General features: G+C 39.3%; 1 protein-coding gene across 3 annotated transcripts in view; it reads right to left on the bottom strand.

The window, feature by feature from the left end:
- EIF2B3 (eukaryotic translation initiation factor 2B subunit gamma) overlaps positions 1-23,255 on the bottom strand; it is a 163,985-nt gene that overhangs the window by 33,119 nt on the left and 107,611 nt on the right. For all 3 annotated transcript variants that reach the window (XM_089894250.1, XM_022575555.2, XM_089894245.1), the window contains exons 6-7: positions 21,681-21,770; positions 626-753 (exon numbers count right to left, since the gene is read on the bottom strand). In XM_089894250.1, coding sequence (XP_089750376.1) covers positions 626-753; positions 21,681-21,770 — 218 coding nt within the window. The remainder of the gene's footprint in view (positions 1-625; positions 754-21,680; positions 21,771-23,255) is intronic.

Here is a 23,255-nt window from a genome sequence, read left to right as displayed (position 1 = left end):
CTAATAAATGGCAGAGTAAAATTTCAAACCCAGGTCTGAGGTGCTAAGCCCTGATATCTTAACCATCATGCTACACTGTCTCCATTTATTCCTTTGATAAGTACATTTTTTGGAACATCTACTATGAGCCCAGGACTGGGCCAGGGACCAGGCAAGGATATGAGAGCAAACAAGACTGACCTCGTCCCTACATCCTGGAAAGGTGATAGTCTGTTGGCTCTGGTTGGACTGTCATTATACAGCCCTTCACCTTTCTTCCCTTGACAGGAGAGGCTGAGTTTAGTCAGGAGTGGGGCCCCCAGAGCCTAGAGAATAGGGGAACTGAGAAGTGGTGCGCAGAGTTCAAAGTCAAAAAGTTCTAGAGAGGAACACAGCCAAACCAGGGCTGTTAACCAGAGAATGGACCTGAGGCATGATTAGCCTGTCCCTGAAGAGCACAGTGACAGGATTTGCTTGAGCAAGCCCACCCAGAGCTCAGGGAGTGGCGTCAGCTAGCCTGTCCTAACTGTTGGCTAGATGAAAACCTGCTGCCTTGAGACAGGCATCTTGGGCTGGGCTAAGTTGCCCAGCCACTCTTCCAAAGGTATTGTTACCCCTACCTTACTCCACCAACTCAAACACTGACCTAAGGACTTCAGCTCCTTTTTCTTTAGATCCTCTTCTTTTTCTTCCTGTCCTTGTTGTGATGAAGCTGAGGAGAACTGTTTTCTTACTAGGTATGGAATCAGTTCGCTCCGGATGGAAGTGATTGACCTAGGAAGAAAGAGTGGTCAAACATGAGAAATCTGACTATCTGGATCCAATCAGAATCAAAAACTGCGCATCCAAGGAAAAGCCAAATTCCTTCCTGTCATGCCACCTTGGGACTGATAGAGATTAGAAATGACAAGGATTTGGCAGTTCTGGAGAAGCAGAGGATCTGCATTCTCTATCAGCTTCAGGCTGGAGGTGGGAGGGTAGTGTACTGAGTCTGAGACGCCCTTTCCCTGATCTATGCAGAAAATGGTCTTTTACAAGACTTATCTATGAAGCGTGTGCCTGCATGTTTATATGTGTGTGCACGTGTGTGTATCTTAACATGATGCTTTGACTATTAACTGGCAATAACCCATGAGAAGGTAGAATGCTCTGGCCTTTTGAAAAAAAGTTATTTAAAAAAACATAAAACATTTTCTATAAAGGTCTTGCGTATTTTCTGTAAGATTAATCTGGAGTATCTTAGTTTTTTTGTTGTTATAAATGGTGCCTTTTAAACAATTATTTTCTTCTTCTTGGTCAACAGAAACTCAATTCACTGTATTTTGATCTTGTAGCCAATTGCCTTGATAAACAATCTTAATATTAATATTTTATCTGTAGATTCTGGCAATCACACCAACTGTGTAAACAACAATTTTCTTTCTTCCTTTCTAATCCTTATTTTCCATTATCTTACCATATTGGCTAAGACCTCCAATATACTAATGCGGAATAGAAGCACTAACAGTCATCCTTTTTTTTTTTTTAACTTCATAACTCCATTCATTTTATTCACTCGATCGCTGCATGAACAGACACACCTGAAATTTAAAACAAGAGCTTATACAGAGACCTGTTCTTTCTGTAGGCATTAGCTCAGAATATATGTGGGTAAGATGACACAGAAAAAAGTTTAAATGTGAAATGTGAATTTAGGGCTGAGTTAAGGAGGTGCATACTCAGTCTCATATCCGGACATGCTTCAGATACCTCCTTAATGTCTATCTCCAAGACTGAAATGACTTTGTACCTCTTTGAAGACAACAGACCATTCTATCATCTCTTCATTGATGACCAGGCCTTGACCATATGGAATATTGGTGACAAACTCTCCTACTTTAACCAGCAGCCCAAGACCAGCAGGAAAATTCACAGCGTTCTGGATATCCCATCATGTCACATGGTTCTGTTTTTCATCTAAGGATATGTGGTCTCCAGCACTGTTGGTAAATTGGATTTTCCTCAGAAACGGATGCAGCTCCAGATGCCATCAGGTGATCAATGCAGGTCCTGCTTCTGGAGGGCATTTACCTTTCTTCACCATCTCTGCTTTCAGATACCAGAGGAACTGCTCGCCTTTCAAATCATCAGATACAAATAGCGCCACCCAGGTCCAGCCAAAATGCAGCAATAACCACATCATTCCTTGAGCCAGGGAGCTGTCCGTAGTGGCCATCTGTTAGAGCGATGAGAACTGGTCTTTATCACTCAGGATGGGATCAAAAGGACCATATGTGACCTGTGGGCTTCTGTAGGGCTCCAGGACTGTTCCAATCTCGGCTGAAAATGCCAACGCGGTTCCTATAACAATGGCCACAGATTTTCTCTGTCCCTGGCAGTTGTAGTTAGGGAGAGTCTGATTTCCTCCAGACAGCCAAAACAGGGTACTTTCCAAGGTCCTCTGGTCACTGGGAAAGGCATTGTAGAGGCTGAAACCCAAGGACAGATTGGGGAGCAGATGGGAGTCCTTACTGATTTCCTCAATGGCAAAGAGAAATGCCAGGACGTATTGGTAGTTCTTCCAAAGCCACCTGGTCACACAGAAATCCACAGGTCAGTGAGGACAGGTGAAACTTGAGGCTGGTTTCAACTCAAACTTGAACTCCAGAGATAACTTGTCTTTAAGTTCTCCAGGGCTTTGAAGACTGTAAGACCCTAGAGCAGGGTTTCCAAACCAGGGCACTATAGATAATGCTTTGTCACGGGTGCTGTTCAGTGCGGTGTAGGCCGTCCAGCAGCGTCCAGCAGCATCCGCGGCCTCCACACACTAGATGCCACTAGCAGCCTCTCCCATTTGTAACAACAGAAACAATGCCTCCGCACGTGACTAAAAGTCCCCTGGGGGCAAAGTCACACCGGTGAAAGGATAGGGAGAGGGGGAACTCTGAGGAGGGGACTGCGGCGCCCAGAGCTAGGAGGAAACAGAGGCTCCGGGCCAACCAGTGGGGTAAGCCTGAGGCCCCAGGGCTAGAAACGCGGCTCGCGAGAAAGGGGGAGGAATGCCGGAGCCTGTGATGGGGGTGCCCCAGACCCATGCCCCTCCCTAGACTCCTACGGGAGCCCCGGGACTGCCTGCCGCTCAGAGTCCTGACCCTCACACTGAGGCCGAACGTACCGTGTGAACCCAGCCCCCCGCAGAGAAAACTTTACACAGCGCGGTGAGCCACCCTGCGAGTCCTTCAGTCATCCTTACTCATTCTTGATTTTAAAGGGAATTTTTCTATTTTATCATTTAGACTGATGATTGTTACCTTTTTTTCCCCCTATCATCAAAGCCACCATTTATTGACTGTCCTCTATGTGTAGATATTGGGCTTCATGCTTTATAGCCAATACCTGGCACATGTTATTGGTTTTATAAATACCCTTTATCAGGTTAAGGAACTTCTCTTTTATTCCTAACTTGCTAAGAGCTTTCATCAATGAATGGGTACTGACTTTTACTAAAAAAATTTTTTTCTTGCATCTATGGAGCTCATTGTATTTTTTTTCTCCTTTATTCTGTTATGGTAATGGATTAAAACATTTTCTGACACTAACAGGTTGAATAACACTTTTCAAAGGCTATATACACAATTTCTACTCTACACTCCCTCACAGTAGAGGAATTGCAGGTGATTCTTCTATTTTTATGCAAATTATCAAATTTTACAACTTTAGGCTCTTCTTTAAGTTTCTTGTCTTTCATTTTCTCATAGCTTCTATGGTACTACTCTCCTGGCTTGATTCAGACTTCGCAAATTTAAAATTCATTCTGATGGGGCTTCCCTGATGGCGCAGTGGTTGAGAGTCCACCTGCCGATGCAGCGGGACACGGGTTCGTGCCCCGGTCTGGGAAGATCCCACATGCCGCGGAGCGGCTGGGCCCGTGAGCCATGGCCGCTGAGCCTGCGCGTCCGGAGCCTGTGCTCCGCAACGGGAGAGGCCACAACAGTGAGAGGCCTGCGCACCGCAAAAAAAAAAAAAAAAAAAAAATTCTGATGACTAAGTATTTCCCACACAGATTTCAACTTCCCTTCTACTTAAGAGTGGGCTCCCTCACATTATAACAGTTGTACTTATTTATCAATGGCTATCAAAGAATTTCCACAACAAAGTTAACTTCAATTTACTTTCATGAAATCAGATGAGTCTAGGACACCACTTACAGAAAGAAAATCAGACCAAAGATCAATGTGTAGAAGAACCTCCAGAAGGCAAAAACATTCCTGTACTATATCACTCAGATACGAGCAGTAAGCAACCTTGGTCAAGAGCTTCGGAGCTCTCTTTCATTTGGCCTCGTTGGGTCCCTGGAGGCATGGTGCTTCCTCATGGGTATCGAGCCAGGATGTTGGGTCTAAATGACCAACAATCTGTAACGGGGAAGAAGGAACCTGATCCTTAGCACAGTGAGTATGCTTCTGATTTATACTTAGCAAAGGAAATGAAAGACTACCATATGATTTTTAGTTTTCTCTCTCATACTGTGACCTTGTTAGAATTTTAAATCACTAGTTAATTAATTTAGCATTTAATAAGACTGTAGTAATATGCCAGTCACTGTTCTGTGCCTTGGAAATATACTGTTTCTGCCCTCAAAGAATTCAAAATCCAGTGGAAAGTAGCCTGATTATGGATTTAAGGAGAAGAGTAGGAGATGAGGTTGATTAAGGAGGCAATGGAGCCAGATCATGAAAGCCTTCTGTGGCAGTCTAGACAGTTTGGACTGAGGCAAGCCAGTGGTAGTTTTTAAGCAGGAAAGTGACATGATCAGTTTTATTTCTTAATAAGGTAATTCTGATAGCAGTGAAAATAGGCTTGGAATAAGGAGAATGAACAGAGAGACCAGTTACAAGACTCTGAAAGATGACATAATGTGGCCTGAGAGAGGGGTTAATGTATAAACAGCCCTATAAACCTGACTGCTGCTTCATACTTCCCACCCTCTCTCCCAGCCCCTATTCAAAGAAGCTCTGCAGGCTGACACAGGACCACACAGATGGAGTGTAGGTAGGGAGGCAAGACAGAGGTGGAGGCTGAGGAGGGTAAGCAAAATTAGGAACCCTGGAGCTACACAGTTCATGGTTTTTGTCATTTTTAAAAGATCAAGTCAAACATCTTTGAAGAATTCTGTGTAAGCTGGAAGCTCTTGTATTGAATTTCAACGTGCTTTTTCTTCTGATCCTTTGATGGAGATGAAAAATTTCCATATAAATTCAAAGAATGAAATAACACTTACTCTTAGCTTTTTTCTCCCCTTTTAATGCTCCAAACCAGTGTGGGTAGCAAATGTTCCTTGGCCCCCTCTGGTGGAAAACAAGTCAGTTCCCTTTGAAGAAATGACAAAGCATGGACAGCTGGGGGATTTCAGAGCCATGATATTTACACTATAGGCCAAACAGAACTGTCACTGCAAGAGGCAAGCAAACAAGCCTTGGCACACAGCCCTTTTAGGCGGAACCCTTTAAGGAGACCAGACAAGGACCTGGGGAGAAGATCTGAAGCATTCCTGCCAGGTCCCACCTACCTCTGCTGGGGCTCAGCAGTCAGGTCAATTCTCATAATGCGGTTGGCCTAGCAGCACAATGGAGGACAAAATTACTCTTCCTGCACTGTACTCAAACTAGAGGTAGCTCAAAGCTGTGCCAAGAAGTGGGGCAGGCCACTGTGACCCACTGTGAGCATCCTGACCTTGGGGCTGAAGACCAGCAGCTGGGTCCACTGTTCTGGGCCTCGGCAACCTCACTTTCCCCCTTCCCTCTCATACGCAGCCTTCCCAGAAACACCTGCCTCATGTCATAAAATTATAAGCTCCTAAGAAATAAGAAATCACAAAGGAGAACAACAGATTTGACTATCAGATGCAAACAAATAACTCCACCAAATAAAAAAGACAAAATAATTGTTACATACAGGACAAAAGATTAATATTTTTAATAGGTAAATAGATATAAATGTTCAAAACTATATAAAAATATTTTAAAGAAATAAATATCAAAAAAAGATGCAATTTCTCTCACAAGTTAGCAGATTTAAAATAATTCTCATTAGCGATAAGGGTGCTTCTCATACAATGTATAAACTGGTAAAATCTTTTCTGAAAAGTAATTGGCAATACATAACAAAGGTCTTGAAGACATTCATATTATCTTATCCTATAATTCTATTTCTATAAATCTATCTTAAGGAAAATACATCATGCTCAATAAATATTTGCTGAATAAACAACATAATCAGATAATAAAAAAGAATCTTTGCACAAAAATGTTAAATGTTAATGTTAAAAAATAGAGAACAACCAAATATCCAACAATGGAAGAACAATCAAACACATATGTAATAGAATAGCATATAGGCAAAACTCTGATCATAAAGAACTTTTTAGATCACAAAGAATTTTTTAATGACACAGGAAAATGCTCATGAAATAATACTGAATAAAGAAAGCAGAAAGCAGAGACGGCAGACAGCAGAAGCAACAAGAACTACAATCCTCTAGTTTGTGGAACAAAAACCATATTCACAGAAAGACAGACAAGATGAAAAGGCAGAGGGCTATGTACCAGATGAAGGAACAAGATAAAACCCCAGAAAAACAACTAAATGAAGTGGAGATAGGCAACCTTCCAGAAAAAGAATTCAGAATAATGATAGTGAAGATGATCCAGTACCTCGGAGAAAGAATGGAGGCAAAGGTTGAGAAGACGCATGAAATGTTTAACAAAGACCTAGAAGAATTAAAGAACAAACAAACAGAGATGAACAATACAATAACTGGAATGAAAAATACACTAGAAGGAATCAATAGCAGCATACCTGAGGCAGAAGAATGGATAAGTGACCTGGAAGACAGAATGGTGGAATTCACTGCTGCAGAACAGAATAAAGAAAAATGATTGCAAAGAAATGAAGACAGCTCAAGAGACCTCTGGGACAACATTAAGTGCAACAACATTCGCATTGTAGGGGTCCCAGAAGGAGAAGAGACAGAGAAAGGACCAGAGAAAATATTTGAAGAGATTATAATCAAAAACTTCCCTAACACAGGAAAGGAAATAGCCACCCAAGTCCAGGAAGTGCAGAGAGTCCCAGGCAGGATAAACCCAAGGAGAAACATGCTGAGACACATAGTAATCAAATTGACAAAAATTAAAGACAAAGAAAAACTATTGAAAGCAACAAGGGAAAAACGACAAATAACATACAAGGGAACTCCCATAAGGTTAAAAGGTAATTTCTCAGCAGGAACTCTACAAGCCAGAAGGGAGTGACATGACATATTTAAAGCGATGAAAGGGAAGAACCTACAACCAAGATTACTCTACCCGGAAACAATCTCATTCAGATTCAATGGAGAAATCAAAAGCTTTACAGACAAGCAAAAGCTAAGAGAATTCAGCACCACCAAACCAGCTCTACAACAAATGCTAAAGGAACTTCTCTAAGTGGGAAATACAAGACAAGAAAAGGACCTACAAAAACAAACCCAAAACAATTAAGAAAATGGTAGCAGGGACATACATATTGATAATTACCTTAAATGTGAACGGATTAAATGCTCTAGCCAAAGGACACAGGCTTGCTGAATGGATACAAAAACAAGACCCATATATATGCTGTCTACAAGAGACCCACTTCAGACCTAGGGACACATACAGACTGAAAGCGAGGGGATGGAAAAAGATACTCCATGCAAACGGAAATCAAAAGAAAGCTGGAGTAGAATACTCATATCAGATAAAATAGACTTTAAAATAAAGACTGTTACAAGAGACAAGGAAGGACACTACATAATGATCAAGGGATCAATCCAAGAAGATATAACAATTATAAATATATATGCACCCAACATAGGAGCACCTCAATACATAAGGCAAATGCTAACAGCTATAAAAGAGGAAATCAACAGTAACACAGTAATAGTGGGGGACTTGAACACCTCACTTACACCAATTGACAGATCATCCAGACAGAAAATTAGTAAGGAAACACAAGCTTTAAATGACACAAGAGACCAGATAGATTTAGTTGATATTTATAGGACATGCCATCCAAAAAAACAGCAGATTACACTTTTTTCTCAAGTGCGCATGGAACATTCTCCAGGATAGATCACATCTTGGGTCACAAATCAAGCCTCAGTAAATTTAAGAAAATTGAAATCATATCAAGCATCTTTTCTGACCACAACGCTATGAGATTAGAAATCAATTACAGGGAAAAAAACGTAAAAAACACAAACACATGGAGGCTAACCAATATGTTACTAAATAACCAAGAAATCACGGAAGAAATCAAAGAGGAAATCAAAAAATACCTAGGGACAAATGACAACGAAAACACGACGATCCAAAACCTATGGGATGCAGCAAAAGCAGTTCTAAGAGGGAAGTTTATAGCAATGCAATCCTACCACAAGAAACAAGAAAGATCTCAAATAAACAATCTAACCTTACACCTAAAGGAACAGAGAAAGAACAAAAAAAACCCAAAGTTAGTAGAAGGAAAGAAATCATAAAGAACAGAGCAGAAATAAATGAAAAAGAAATGTAGGAAACAATAGCAAAGATCAATAAAACTAAAAGCAGTTTCTTTGAGAAGATAAACAAAGTTGATAAACCATTAGCCACACTCATCAAGAAAAAGAGGGAGAGGACTCAGATCAATAAAATTAGAAATGAAAAAGGAGACGTTACAACAGACACCACAGAAATACAAAGCATCCTAAGAGGCTACTACAAGCAACTCTATGCCAATAAAATGGACAACCTGGAAGAAATGGACAAATTCTTAGAAAGGTATAACCTTCCAAGACTGAATAGGGAAGAAACAGAAAATATGAACATACCCATCACAAGTAGTGAAATTGAAACTGTGATTAAAAATCTTCCAACAAACAGAAGTCTAGGACCAGATGGCTTCACAGGTGAATTCTATCAAACATTTAGAGAAGAGCTAACACCAATCCTTCTCAAACTCTTCCAAAAAATTGCAGAGGAAGGAACACTCCCAAACTCATTCTATGAGGCCACCATCACCCTGTAACCAAAACCAGACAAAAATACTACAAAAAAAAAGAAAATTACAGACCAATATCACTGATGAATATAGATGCAAAATTCCTCAACAAAATACTAGCAAACAGAATCCAACAACACATTAAAAGGACCATACACCACAATCAAGTGGGATTTATCCCAGGGATGCAAGCATTCTTCAATATATGCAAATCAATCAATGTGATACACCATATTAACAAATTGAAGAAGAAAAACTATATGATTATCTCAATAGATGCAGAAAAAACTTTTGACAAAATTCAACACCAATTTATGATAAAAACTATCCAGAAAGTGGGCATGGAGGGAACCTACCTCAACATAATAAAGGCCATATATGACAAAACCACAGCAAACATCATTCTCAATGGTGAAAAACTGAAAGCATTTCCTCTAAGATCAGGAACAAGACAAGGAAGCCCACTCTCACCACTATTCAAGATAGTTTTGTAAGTCCTAGCCACAGCAATCAGAGAAGAAAAAGAAATAAAAGGAATACAAATTGGAAAAGAAGAAGTAAAACTGTCACTGTTTGCAGATGACATGATACTATACCTAGAGAATCCTAAAGATACCACCAGAAAACTACTAGAGCTAATCAATGAATTTGGTAAAGTTGCAGGATACAAAATGAATGCACAGAAATCTCTTGCATTCCTATACACTAATGATGAAAAAAGTGAAAGAGAAATTAAGGAAACACTCCCATTTACCACTGCAACAAAAAGAATAAAACACCTAGCAATAAACCTACCTAGGGAGACAAAAGACCTGTATGTAGAAAACTATATGACACTGATGAAAGAAATTAAAGATGATACCAACAGATGGAGAGATATACCATGTTCTTGGATTGGAAGAATCAATACTGTGAAAATGACTATACTACCCAAAGCAACCTACAGATTCAATGCAATCCGTATCAAATTACCAATGGCATTTTTTACAGAACTGGAACAAAAAAATCTTAAAATTTGTATGGAGACACAAAAGACCCCAAACAGCCAAAGCAGTCTTGAAGGAAAAAAACAGAGCTGGAGGCATCAGACTCCCTGACTTCAGACTATACTACAAAGCTACAGTAATCAAGACAATATGGTACTGGCACAAAAACAGAAATATAGATCAATGGAACAGGATAGAAATCCCAGAGATAAACCCATGCACCTATGGTCAACTAATCTATGACAAAGGAGGCAAGGATATACAATGGAGAAAAGACAGTCTCTTCAATAAGTGGTGCTGGGGAAACTGGACAGCTACATGTAAAAGAATGAAATTAGAACACTCCCTAACACCACACACAAAAATAAACTCAAAATGGATTAGAGACTTAAATGTAAGACCGGACACCATAAAACTCTTAGAGGAAAACATAGGAAGAGCACCCTTTGACATAAATCACAGCAAAATCTTTTTTGATCCACCTCCTAGAGTAATGGAAATAAAAACAAAAATTAACAAATGGGACCTAATGAATCTTAAAAGCTTTTGCACAGCAAAGGAAACCATAAACAAGATGAAAAGACAACCTTCAGAATAGGAGAAAGTATTTGCAAACAAATCAACGGACAAAGGATTAATCTCCGAAATACATAAACAGCTCATGCAGCTCAATATTAAAAAAACAAACAACCCAATTAAAAAATGGGCAGAAGACCTAAATAGATATTTCTCTAAAGAAGACATACAGATGGCCAAGAAGCACATGAAAAGCTGCTCAACATCACTAATTTTTAGAGAAATGCAAATGAAAACTGCAATGAGGTATCACCTCACACCAGTTAGAATGGGCATCATCAGAAAATCTACAAACAACAAATGCTGGAGAGGGTGTGGAGAAAAGGGAACCCTCTTGCACTGTTGGTGGGAATGTAAATTGATACAGCCACTATGGAGAACCATATGGAGGTCCCTTAAAAAAGAAAAATAGAATTACCATATGACCCAGCAATTCCACTACTGGGCATATACCCAGAGAAAACCATAATTCAAAGACACATGCACCCCAATGTTCACTGCAGCACTAGTTACAATAGCCAGGTCATGGAAGCAACCTAAATGTCGATCGACAGATGAATGGATAAAGAAGATGTGGTACATATATACAATGGAATATTACTCAGCCATAAAAAGGAACGAAATTGGGTCATTTGTAGAGACGTGGATGGATCTAGAGACTGTCATGCAGAGTGAAGTAAGTCAGAAAGAGAAAAAAAAATATCGTATATTAATGCAGATATGTGGATCCTAGAAAAATGGTACAGATGAACCAGTTTGCAGGGCAGAAATAGAGACACAGATGTAGAGAACAAACGTATGGACACCAAGAGGGGAAAGTGACTCGTGGGGGTGGGGATGGTGGTGTGATGAATTGGGAGATTGGGATTGACATGTATACACTAATATGTATAAAATGGATAACTATAAAAAAAATAAAATTCAAAAATTAAAAAAAAAAGCAGAAAGCACTTATTTCTACAGCACAATCTGAAGTGTGTATATGTATATATAAAAATAAATAAAATGATGGAAAGAAATACACTAAAATGTTCCCAATTATCTCACAATAGTAGAATTATGGGTAGTATTTTAAAAATATTTTTTGAATCTTCCAGATTTCACAGTCATAGGCCATTCTTCCCTTACTTTCTGTGGCATCACTCTCTTGACCTGTTCCTATTTCTGATACCTCTTTCTTTGTTTCCCCTGAAATATTTGGTGTTTCTCAGGATTTTTCTTTTTGCCTGTATTTTTCTCATGCTATCTGTTTCCCTGAGATAGATCACTTGGTGGCTTCTTTGCAGCTCATTCCCAAAGGTAGACGCATAGCCAAGACCTCTCTTCTTTAGTTTAGTCTCACATTTTCAACTGCCTGATGGACTCTGCCACCATTTAGATGACCCACAGGTACCTTAAACACCATGTCTAAAACTGAACTCACCATCTTTCTCTCAAACATGCTCCCCCCAACCCCAAACACTGATTACCTTGCTTAGTGATATGGAAATTCATTTAGTCACCCAAGCCAGAAATGTGGTAATCATCTTGACTCCTCCTCCTTCCTCCACTCCTCACATACAACCAGTCACCAAACACTGCTGATTTTATCCGCCAAATCTTTCAAAACTGTCAACTCTCCATCTCTACCGCTACTGCCTAGTCTAAGCCACTGTCATTATTTGCCTGGATTCCTTCAGCTGCTTTTAATTGGTTTCTCTTCCTCCCGTCTTACCTCTTGAAATCTATCCTTTATATTACAGACAGAACACCCTTTCTAAAGCACAATTTGATCATGTCTCTTCTTCCTTCAATCCACCCTCTTGTGTTGCAGGCACAGTGATTTTTCTAAAGTATAAATCTGGTCTTATCTTCTTAAATTTATTTAATGCTCAAGATAGTGGTTACTTTTGTGTGTTGGGGGGATAGTTGTTTAAAGGGAGCGTCTGGAAACTGGGTAATGTTCTATTTTTTGACTTGAATAGTAGTTACAAGGGAGTGTTAACTTTGTGAAAACTTACGGAGCCATAAGACTGCTCTCAAATATCATCTCTCCTTGGAAGGCTTTTGTAGCACTTGTAGGTTTCTGTACTCTCATAGCAAAGACAATAATTGTATGTATTTTTTAAACATCTTTATTAGAGTATAATTGCTTTACAATGGTGTGTCAGTTTCTGCTTTATAACAAAGTGAATCAGTTATACATATACATATGTCCCCATATCTCTTCCCTCTTGCATCTCCCTCCCTCCCACCCTCCGTATCCCATCCCTCTAGGTGGTCACAAAGCACCGAGCTGATCTCCCTGTGCTATGCAGCTGCTTCCCACTAGCTATCTATTTTACATTTGGTAGTGTATATATGTCCATGCCACTCTCTCACTTTGTACCAGCTTACCCTTCCCCCTCCCCGTGTCCTCAAGTCCATTCTCTAGTAGGTCTGTATGTATTGTTTTTGAATCCATATCATGTGCGAGTTCCATGCTAGGAAATTAATACACGTATCTCAAATTCTTACAGCAATCCTCAAGGTAGGTATTATGGTCCTCATTTTATAAGTGAGGAAATCAAGGCCTAGAAAGGTTAATTATCTTTCTTAAGGTTAACACAGCTTTTATAACTGGCAGAGCAGAAACTTACTCCACATCTATCTCAAAGCCTATGACTCTTTCCACTATACCATATTAACTAGTATCCCATGTTTTCTGCAACCACAGCACTTTCCACAGGATTTAAAATTTTCTGCTTACTGTCTCTCTACCAGTAAACATTCAGTCAGTGCTAAATAAATATTTATTTGAATAAACGAATGAGTGACTGTGTGAATGATTGAGTGTAATCCCTCTAGGCCAGACAGCTGGCAATAATTTTTCCTTCTGATTTTTGGAGATAGGAAGCAGAGCTTTCCTGATTTGGAAATGTAATGAACTCTAAATACATTTCTGTATTATTAATATTACTAGCATTAAAAATCCAACATTTGAAATGTTTTAGTTTAGTTCTGCTTAAATCTGTTATTTTTAGCATTTTGCCTTGATCTGTGATCAGGTCCTCCTTGTGGCTCTAAGTTTTCAGGGGAAGTCTAAAAATTATGTCCACGGCAAACGGAAAAATTTGGCTACTTTTGCATTCTGGCTTTTCTGTCTTTGTAAGTAAATCAAAAGAGACTTAAAATCCTCTAAATGTGTTCCACTTCAAGTCAGTCCTTCAAAATATTAGTTAGCAAAGAGGTAGAACAGAAAACCTACTTTTATAGGGCCTGGAACTCAAGTCTGCAGAGGAGAATACTAAAGGCTTGGGTTTTCTTGCCTCTTCTCTCAGCAGAGCTGTAATTGGGAAGAAAAGGTGATTGCTGAGTTAACCCTATGCTTTGTTTTCAGTTTTTTATTTTTTTCCTTCAAAGAAAACAGATAAAATCTGGAAGAGTAAACAGGGAATTGTTTTAGATTAAAAGGTACTGACTTTAGAACCAAGTATTTGGTATACAGTATTCTATGATATCCTTTTCCCCTTTTTAACAAAAATACTAAAAGCTTCTATAAGAATAAATTTTCAGTGTTGGTGCATATGTCTTGAGAAAGAAAAACAGGTTCAGATCCTACAGGCTGGAGAGACTGTTTAGGCTTAGGGCAATTCAACTAACATTTTATTCAACTGAATTTATTCACTGAGTACCCAAAATGTGCCACGCATATTCTAGACAGTGGGGGTATGACAGTGAAACAAAACAGGCGAATCCATGCCCTCATATGAAGTTGATGGTTTGGCTGCCTTTATATTTACTGAGCATCTACTGTGTGTCACAAGATGAATCAGAGTTGGTTTTTGTCCTCAAGGGGTTCAAAAAAGTAGTAAAAACAGACATGCAAATTCAGTTTAATAGGATGCATGTAATAACTGAAGATTATACAAGATCAGAAGAGAGAATGGTCTCATGCCTAATGGAGATAAGCACAGAATACTATGGTAGCACAGAGCAAGGGTATCTATTCTAAGTGGGGGTGAAGGGAAAAAAAATTGAGAAAAAACTTCCTAAAGGAGTAATATCTAGGTAAGCTTTAATGGATATTTAAGAATTTGTCAGAGGAGGAAGAAAGAAGGCAAGCACACCAGTTAAGCATTATACTTAAAGGGAAATTATTTTTAAATCCTCACCAAACTAAACACATCTTTTCTTCTGGCTTTAGACTTTCTGGTTCCATATGATTCTTCTTCCTAGGAGTGCTTTAATTATAAATATTATGCCAGTTTAAAATTCTTCTTTAAAAAGGTTATCTTTCCTACCATAATCTGGCCCATGGTCGCCTATGATAGCTTAGGCAAGGCTCAGCTGGGGGGCTTATATTTAAGTTAACTATAAGTCAATACAATGTGTTGCTAGGCCTTTGTCCCTTTTTCAGCAGCAAGTTATTTCCAGAAGTCCCAGAGATCAAAATGAATGTAACCGAGACGTCCAGAGGAGACTACCCTAGTTGAATATTGGTAGCATCTACATCTTCAGCTGTCAGTACACAGCTACCACATAATAGCTCTGGTTAGAAGGTTATGTAAACCACAGATTCTTAGCTTAATTTTGTTCTGTTATTTAAGTAAAGGATACTTCATGCAATCTCTAGAACATCTAAGGACAGGAAACCAAGTACAGCTAAGTCATATGGATGCTTGAACTGAACAGTAAGGAACCAAGGTTCCTGCCTATCTCCCATGGTCTCCCATCTCTGTTTCTTTTCTCTGCTTTCCTACGCTGACTCACGGGTTTCTAGCCAGTCTATAACGTCATCTCGTGTGTGGCTTTATCACCCTGATTCTGACCTTGTAACATGGCTGCCTATCCCCAATTCCTGACTTTAGTTTGTGGGGCCCATCCATACGCCTCTGCATCCCTGTGTAGCTAAGACTAGGAAGCTGTGACTACTCTCTTATCCCCCCAGGTATGTGTGCACGTGTGTGTGTCTGTAACACAGAGACATCTGAGATATGTGGCAGATGTTGCTAGCAATCAATTCACCAACAGTGGCTGATTTTGTTGGGGTGCTGACTATATGACATTAAGCAAATGACTTTAAGCCTCATTTCCCTCTTCTATAAATATGAAGATAATACCTAAATGAGAGGACTATTTTAAGGACTGAATGAAGTGTGAAAAGTACCCAGAATAGTATCTGGTACATGGTTGTTGCTCTGAAGGCCAAACCCTAAGACTGTATGTCCTGCACAGATGGATTGGGTTCAAACACTACAAGAGGTTAATTATAACTTTGGGTTTTTCTGAACAGGAAGTAAGTATTCAGCTTTAATTCTTCCTTTTAAGAAGATTAATTTCCTCTAGGTCTCTTAAACAGCTAGCAGGTCTAGCAGGTTAGGAAAAGGGAGAGAAAGACAATTTTTTCTGGGTTTCTGTGGTAAAGGGAACCAGGACTAATTCTGGTATGAACTTCCTGTCTCTCCAGGCTTCAGCTCAGAGAGCCAGCATATTGCTTCAGTTCTCTACAGGACCCGTCTCCTTTTGGAGCAACTCTTGCTAAGCCAAACAAAAAGTTCCTAAGAGGCCAGCTTCCTCAGGCTTAGATCAGATAACACTATAAAAGAGGAGAAACTTTTAGCTCACCACTCAGCATCAAGAGCATCACAGTAACAATACTCAGTCTAAGCTCTGCTCTGGCTCTGGACATAAAATCCAAGACATTTTTGAATTAAAATTTTCAAGACAGTCTTTGGAACATCCATCTGTCATACTGCATTCAGAAATGGATAAAAAGACCTTCTAAAGCATATATATGTATATCTTTTTATTTCTTTAAAGCAAAAAATAGAATCATATTATACTGAAAATACACGCTAATACTGCAACTTGCTTTTTTTAGTAAATATATCTTGGAAATCTTTCCATATCACCACACAGAGTTATACTTCATTCTTTTTAACAGTTGCACAATAATATAATTAATTACCCTGTTTAAATTGTTATAACTTTTCCCTGTTATGAAGGATGTTGCAAAGAACATTTTGCAATGAATATTTCCATACTCTTAAGTAAATATTTCTGTGGGATACATTCTTCAGGGAGGAACTGCTTAGTCAAAGAGTATATAATTTTAAGTTTTGATAGGTATCATCAACTATCCTACAAAAAGTTTATGTAAAACAGTATAAGAGAATTTCCCCACAGTTTTACTAGCTTCATCACAAAATTTAAAAACCTTTGCCATACAATAAAGACAGTATTCTAAAACTGTTCTAAAACATTCATTTTTATTTATAAGAGTAGGCATCTTTTCATATGTGTACTAGCTTTTTCTATGAACCAACTACCTATAACTTTTACCCATTTTTCTCTTGAGTCATTAGTCTTTTCCTTATTGATTTTAAAGTGCTCTTTGTAATGTGAGGAAACTAGTGTTTGGGCTATCCTGGTATTGCAAATACCCCCTCCCCCCACTTTTGTTGTTTATTTTTATACTATGTTTATTCGGTTTTACTTTCCCCCCACAATATAGAATTTTAAAACTTGTTATTAGTCAAACTTACCAATCCTCTTTTTTTTTTTAAATGGCTTCTAAGATTTATTTGATACTTAGAAAGCTTGAGTTAGTTCTAAGATCACATACTGATGAAGCTAAGTGCCTTAATGCACATGTAGACTAGCAGACGTTCAGCAAAAGGTATCAGCATCCAAGCCAAACAGTGGCATCCCTAAGGAAACTCCTGCCTCATCCTTATTACCCCAGGCACTACTCCTGGGCCCATGCATTACTTCAACTGGTAAATGTTGGGACGTGGCAATGCTAGTCACCAAATAATGATGCAGTCAGATTTGCAATTTAGAAAGTCCTCTGGTAGTTTTGTGGAGGATGGATTAAAAGGGGAGAGCCTGGAGGCAGAAGACTACCAAGGAGAATGCTGTATTAAGCCAGTTGAGAAATGATAGACTGTTAGCTAAAAATCAATATTGAAATACATTACTTTATTAATTTCTGCCCAGTTTTACTGATGGATTTTGCCACTAAAGTTAATCTGAACCACTGATGTTAGTTCAGCTCAAAAACCATTCAATCCCTCCCTCCCTCCCACTGCTGCTGGAACATCTTCCAGCTGTCATGACACTCCTGCTACCTGAGGTGCCCTTTTCCCATTTACTAAGACTGGGGATCTCTGGCTTTTTTTTTTTTTTTTCTCTTGTTTCATAATGTAATTTTCTCAAGGTTACAGAGACAATGGCCTATAAGACTTTGTATTCATCTTGGTATCCTCAGCCTCCAACACAGCAGTTAGAATATATTTAGGTATATATTAAATGTCTGTTGCTTTGAATTTTAAAAAAATTGTGGTAAGTCCAATTCATTTTTTAAACTCTTGAAATCAATTTTTTAAATAAAGTTAACTTACATATAATAAAATGTACCTACTTTAAACATACAGTTCAATGAGTTTTGTCGAATGTATACTACTGTAATCACTACTCCAAATCAAGATATAGAGTACTTCCATCACCCCCCAAATTCCCTTGTGCTTCTAGTATACTACTCTACTCTACTCTCATACTACTTAGCACATTTTATTGCAATAATTTAATCTGTCCCTCTCTCCCTAAACTGTGAGCAACTTGAAGGCAGAAACTCCATCTTTTTATCTTTAGCATCTAGCAACACAGTAGGTGATCAATGAAAAGTTCTTACTATGCACCAACTACTGCTCTAAGCTCTTTACAAGTAGTTTTCACAACCACCATGTGTCAGGTACAATGTGTCCCAGATGAGGAAAGTGGGGTACAGAAAGGTAGACACCTGTCCAGGGTCACACAGCTCACTTACTAAACTTCTCTTGTCAAAGACAGTATAGGTTTTCTTTTCTCCACAGCTTTCCCTATAGCTTTTCTACTTAGTCAACTGCAGAAATACTCGTCTCTTCTCTAACTACTGATGTACAAAATTACTTCTGCTGTCTAAACTGTCACCACATCTCCTTTCCTTCCATTCACCAAGCATATATTGAATGCCTTACCAATCCAGGTAGGTATCTAATGTCAAGGAATTTGGGTGGAAGACATTAACATGTAGACAACTAGAAAAATATACAGGGCAGAATGTTAATTTTCATAGGTGAAACAAAGGATTGCTAAAGCAGTTCTTTCTTGAAGCTATGTCTCCTAGGTTTACTTTTTCCTTTCCATCCCTAAAGGAGTCCTCATAGTCAGATTACTATAAATGCCTTTTACTTACCTTGAAAGAGTCTCTTTCCCATTTGGAATAGTCTATGTTCCCCTGCCAGGTTGAATCGTTGCTCATTCCATATGGGACTATTCTGTTTTAAAGACCTGTAACTCCCTGCTCAGCTGTTAAGGCCTTGTACACACTGCTCCCACCAACCTGTTCAATCCCATCTCTCAAAGCTTTGAGACATAACTTCCACTATTCCAGCCAGGAATAAAGAATCTCCCTCAAGTACCATTCTAATTTGTCCTGCTGTGCCTTTATACTTTTCCTAATTCTATATTGAAATTTACCAATTTTCAATATAATGCCTTTAATCCCAACAACTCTGAGAAGTAAAGGGTAGATGGGGCGAAGAAGAGATAAGGGTCTCTTTAACAGATCTTGAGATGGGGAGGTAGTGGAGCTGAGGCTCTGTATACTTCTTTATTACAGCAAGCTCTGGGAAAGTCCCATTTGGCAGAGCTTCTGTGCTGGAGCCACAGAATCACCAAATTTAGGCTTGTCCTCAAGGAACACTACACTTGCCAGGTGTGGGAACTGCTAACTGGTGGTGGCCAAATGAGCTACAGCAGCCAGGATGAGGCTAGCTTTGTTGCAAAACTGTCTGCATATCCAGACACCAAAAGCTACAATCCCATTTGGTAGTGTTAAGGAAGTATTGTTAGATTTTTTTTTTTAAAGTGTGGTAGTAATACTGAGGTATTTGTTTATGTTTTAGGGATATATACTGAAATATTTATAGATAATTACAACTGAAATAATTACAGACGAAATTATATCATAATGACTTGCTTTAAAATAATCCGGTGTGACACTAGCAAGATTGGCGGTAGCAAATATAAAAATAAATAAATAAATAAAAAAAGATTGGCCAGGGCTTCCCTGGTGGTGCAGTGGTTGAGAGTCCGCCTGCTGATGCAGGGGACACAGGTTCGTGCCCCGGTCCGGGAAGATCCCACATGCCGCGGAGCGGCTAGGCCCGTGAGCCATGGCCGCTGAGCCTGCACGTCCGGAGCCTGTGCTCCATAACGGGAGAGGCCACAACAGTGAGGGACCCGCGTACCGCAAAAAAAAAAAAAAAAAAAGATTGGCCATGAATTGGTGACTATTGAAGCTGTGTGATGGATACATGGGAGTTCATTACATCACTTTCTCTACTTTTGTATCTGTGTGAAATTTTCCATAGGAAAAGAATTTTTTAAAAAAATCATGATCTCTACCACTATTGTATCCCCTCTCAGCATGTCAAGGGCAGGATCTATTTCACAGGACTTCATTTTCATTTGGGCATAAAATATAAACCCTTTAGGGACTTCCCTGGTGGCGCAGTGGTTAAGACTCCACGCTCCCAATGCAGGGGGCCCGGGTTCCATCCCTGGTCAGGGAACTAGATCCCACATGCATGCTGCAACTAACAGTTCACGTGCCACAACTAAGGAGCCCTCCTGCCGCAACTAAGGAGTGGGTGAGCTGCAACTAAGGAGCCCGCGAGCTGAAACTAAGACCCAGAGCAACCAAATAAATACAAAATAAATAAATAAAAAAAAAATAAACCTTTAATGGCAAAGAGTTAACTTCATTTTTATAATATGGATAGCCTACACTGGTATGTGGAAAATGGGTCCTGGATCACTCTAATCTTGGTAGCAAGTTTCCTTGCTATTTAAAAAGCAAAGTCTCTACAATCCACTGTGGAGCTAAGGCTGTAAGTTCCATGAGGGCAGGGCCCATGTCTGCTTATTCACGATGGATCCCACAGTTGATCTAGCACAATGCCTGCCTCATAACAGGTGCTTAATAAATATGTGTTGATTGAATGAAAAAACAGAATAATAAATCAGAGAGGAGCAGGGCAATACTGTCCTGGTGAGAAAAAACAGAGAAACAATAATCCCTGGGAAAGCTTTCCAGGAGTCCAGATGATTTGTTTCACCATTGGCTCTACATGGGCCTTTCTGTAGTGGTTTAGCAGGTGTTGTAGGCAGGTGAGGGTTAGAATGCTGCAAGAAATATTATATTGGGCATGGAAGAACAATTCCTCTTCCCCTTAATATTCCTGAGTTTAAGTGCATGCTTAGCACTTAAACTCAGGTTCTCAGACTCCCTTCCCCAGCTGGTCTGAGGGAACTTGCTGCTGTGGTACCAGCCTGATTGCTTTCCAGTCTACCAGTACTATTCAAGGCAGAAACTTATCCAGCAGCCATCAAGGAAGACTAGCTGCTACTCTTCTTAACCATGCAGTTATTAAATCTTTTCCTTCCTGTTCCTCTGAGGACTCTAGTTACATTTCCTATCAAAAGTCCTTGAGATCAACCACAAAATGAAGTTTTCTCTCTGGAAATCCATGTCCTATGATCTGCCAGACACAGTCTCTGGGAAGCATTTAAGGCCCACAGTTCTGTTATCAAAGCAAAATTAGGGAAAGTACCAAATTTTGTTTCTCTGCATTCATGAAACTTTATTCGATGTGAAGGACTTTTCCAAAATTGGTGGAAACTTGCTCTTCTTTCTTTCCTCCTCTTGGGTAAGTGTCTGGCCCTTTGCTAAGAGGGCCCATCTATAGGATAATTGCCTAGGGAAGGGACATCTGCTTGGAGACAAATAGCACCAGGGCTGAGGAGCTCACCCTTGCAGAAGGAAGGAAAAAGAGCCTGAAACTGCAGAAAGATGCTTCATAAGTTACTATTAGTTTTATAAAAATAAATTACTGGTTTATCATAGCACAGGTCCCCCAAATACAAGCAGGAGACTCTGGTACAGACGAAATAACAGTATGCTGTAACATGAATTCATTTCTATAACAAACTGTGTTATTTATATAACTGGTTATTGTTAAGGTTTAAAACTGTTAATTAAGTCACAGGGTAGCTTAAGTGCTATGGGTTTGACTCTATCCCCCTCCTTCTTACTTATTTTCCATTAGGAAGTCCACAACGTATTTTTTCAAGCAGTAGAGATGGGCGTCCACAAGGCCTGTGTGGAAACGTATTCTAGGGTGCCTGCAAAAAGAATAAGAGAGAAGAGGGTCACATGAGTTCTATCCTATTATTAGGCAGTAGGCATTAGAAAGTTTATAAGGGTGAGAGCCATGCTGCCTATACCCCACTCTGGGAAGACCAAGAAGGTGGATATCAGCTCTGATTCTACCACAGAAAAGGTTTTCTCTTTATATAAGCCCTATCTCACACTTTATGAGGTCTTCAGGCTTCCAAAGACATTGAAAATTGGTGAGCCATCAAATCACTGACAAGTCATTCTTCTATTTTACTACAAATTCCTACCCACAATTCTTGTAACTAACATTTTCCTGCTTCTACTCCAGCTGCCACACTTCCTGCAGGCCATACTTTAGCCATGCTTTCCTCTAGTATTTGGCATGTATTACTCCATGTTCATAGAAGATGAAGTAAAATTCTATGAATACTTTCTATTTGGCATGTATTACTCCATGTTCATAGAAGATGAAGTAAAATTCTATGAATACTTTCTAAGTCCCTACTCTTAATTATTCATTAGGGCTCTCCTCAGGTATACTCCCTCTAGAAAACCTTCCCTGACAACCCAAATTTGTGTTCCCACAACACTTGGTGCCCACCTCTACTAGATAACTTACCATACAGTAAAGTAACAGCTTACTTACTTAAGCTCTTTCCCACTAGACTAATAAAAGTTCCCTGAGGGCAGGGATTTATTTTTATAGTCTTAGCACTTAGCATTGTACCTCACTCAGAATAAATATTTAATAGAGAGTTGTTGAATAGACAAAGACATGAATAAATTAGGTCAAATTAAGGCATTTGCCTAGTTGCTATTTAGTCTGTCACCTTTGGTTTCAGCCTTAAGAAATGTCATGCTTATAATATAATGTTCAAGGTCATTTTATTTAATAAAATAAATAAAAGATAGCTGAAGGAGAGGAGGGAAGGAGTAGGGTGGAAAAATGGCAATTCCAATCATAGCTGCCTGGTTGTCATCTTTCTTCTACTCTGTGTTACTCTGCTTTGACTGGCTTATAGTCTTAAGGAAAATTATTCTCATGGGATCTAGATACCCTAGAAGTAATTTATCAAATAGATTAAGGTACACCACCCTGGGCTTCCACTCTTTTGGAAGAAGGGGGAACAAAATGCTTCCAAAAGAGCAAGAGTCAGATTTCGGATCTCACACTCATAATCTACACAATCCCACTAAGCCAATTAATGTATACAATGAGGATGGAGAAGAAAGTAGAAGATACATCCCAATTCTAACTTCCTGAGAGTATTGAATACTAATAAATTCTTCAGGAAATAGAATTTTGCAAATGTGAATGTGGATACTTGCCTTGTGGTGCCCAGGTTTCATCTGAAGTTCACACCCTGATAATTCTATCCCTTGATCTAACCAATCTGGAAAGTTGAACTCTCCTGTTCAGTTCCTTGGTTTACAAATTCCTTGAATCATTCAACATACTCTACTTAAATTATTTCGTCCTTGCAACTACC

The sequence above is a fragment of the Delphinapterus leucas genome, chromosome 1, assembly GCF_059928025.1.
Source record: "Delphinapterus leucas isolate spDelLeu-1000000601 "Yukka" chromosome 1, BTC_Dleu_Yukka2, whole genome shotgun sequence".
In the NCBI taxonomy this organism is placed as follows: domain Eukaryota; kingdom Metazoa; phylum Chordata; class Mammalia; order Artiodactyla; family Monodontidae; genus Delphinapterus; species Delphinapterus leucas.
The sequence above is the reverse complement of the archived record's forward strand: the minus strand, read 5'-3'. Positions and strand labels throughout refer to the sequence as shown.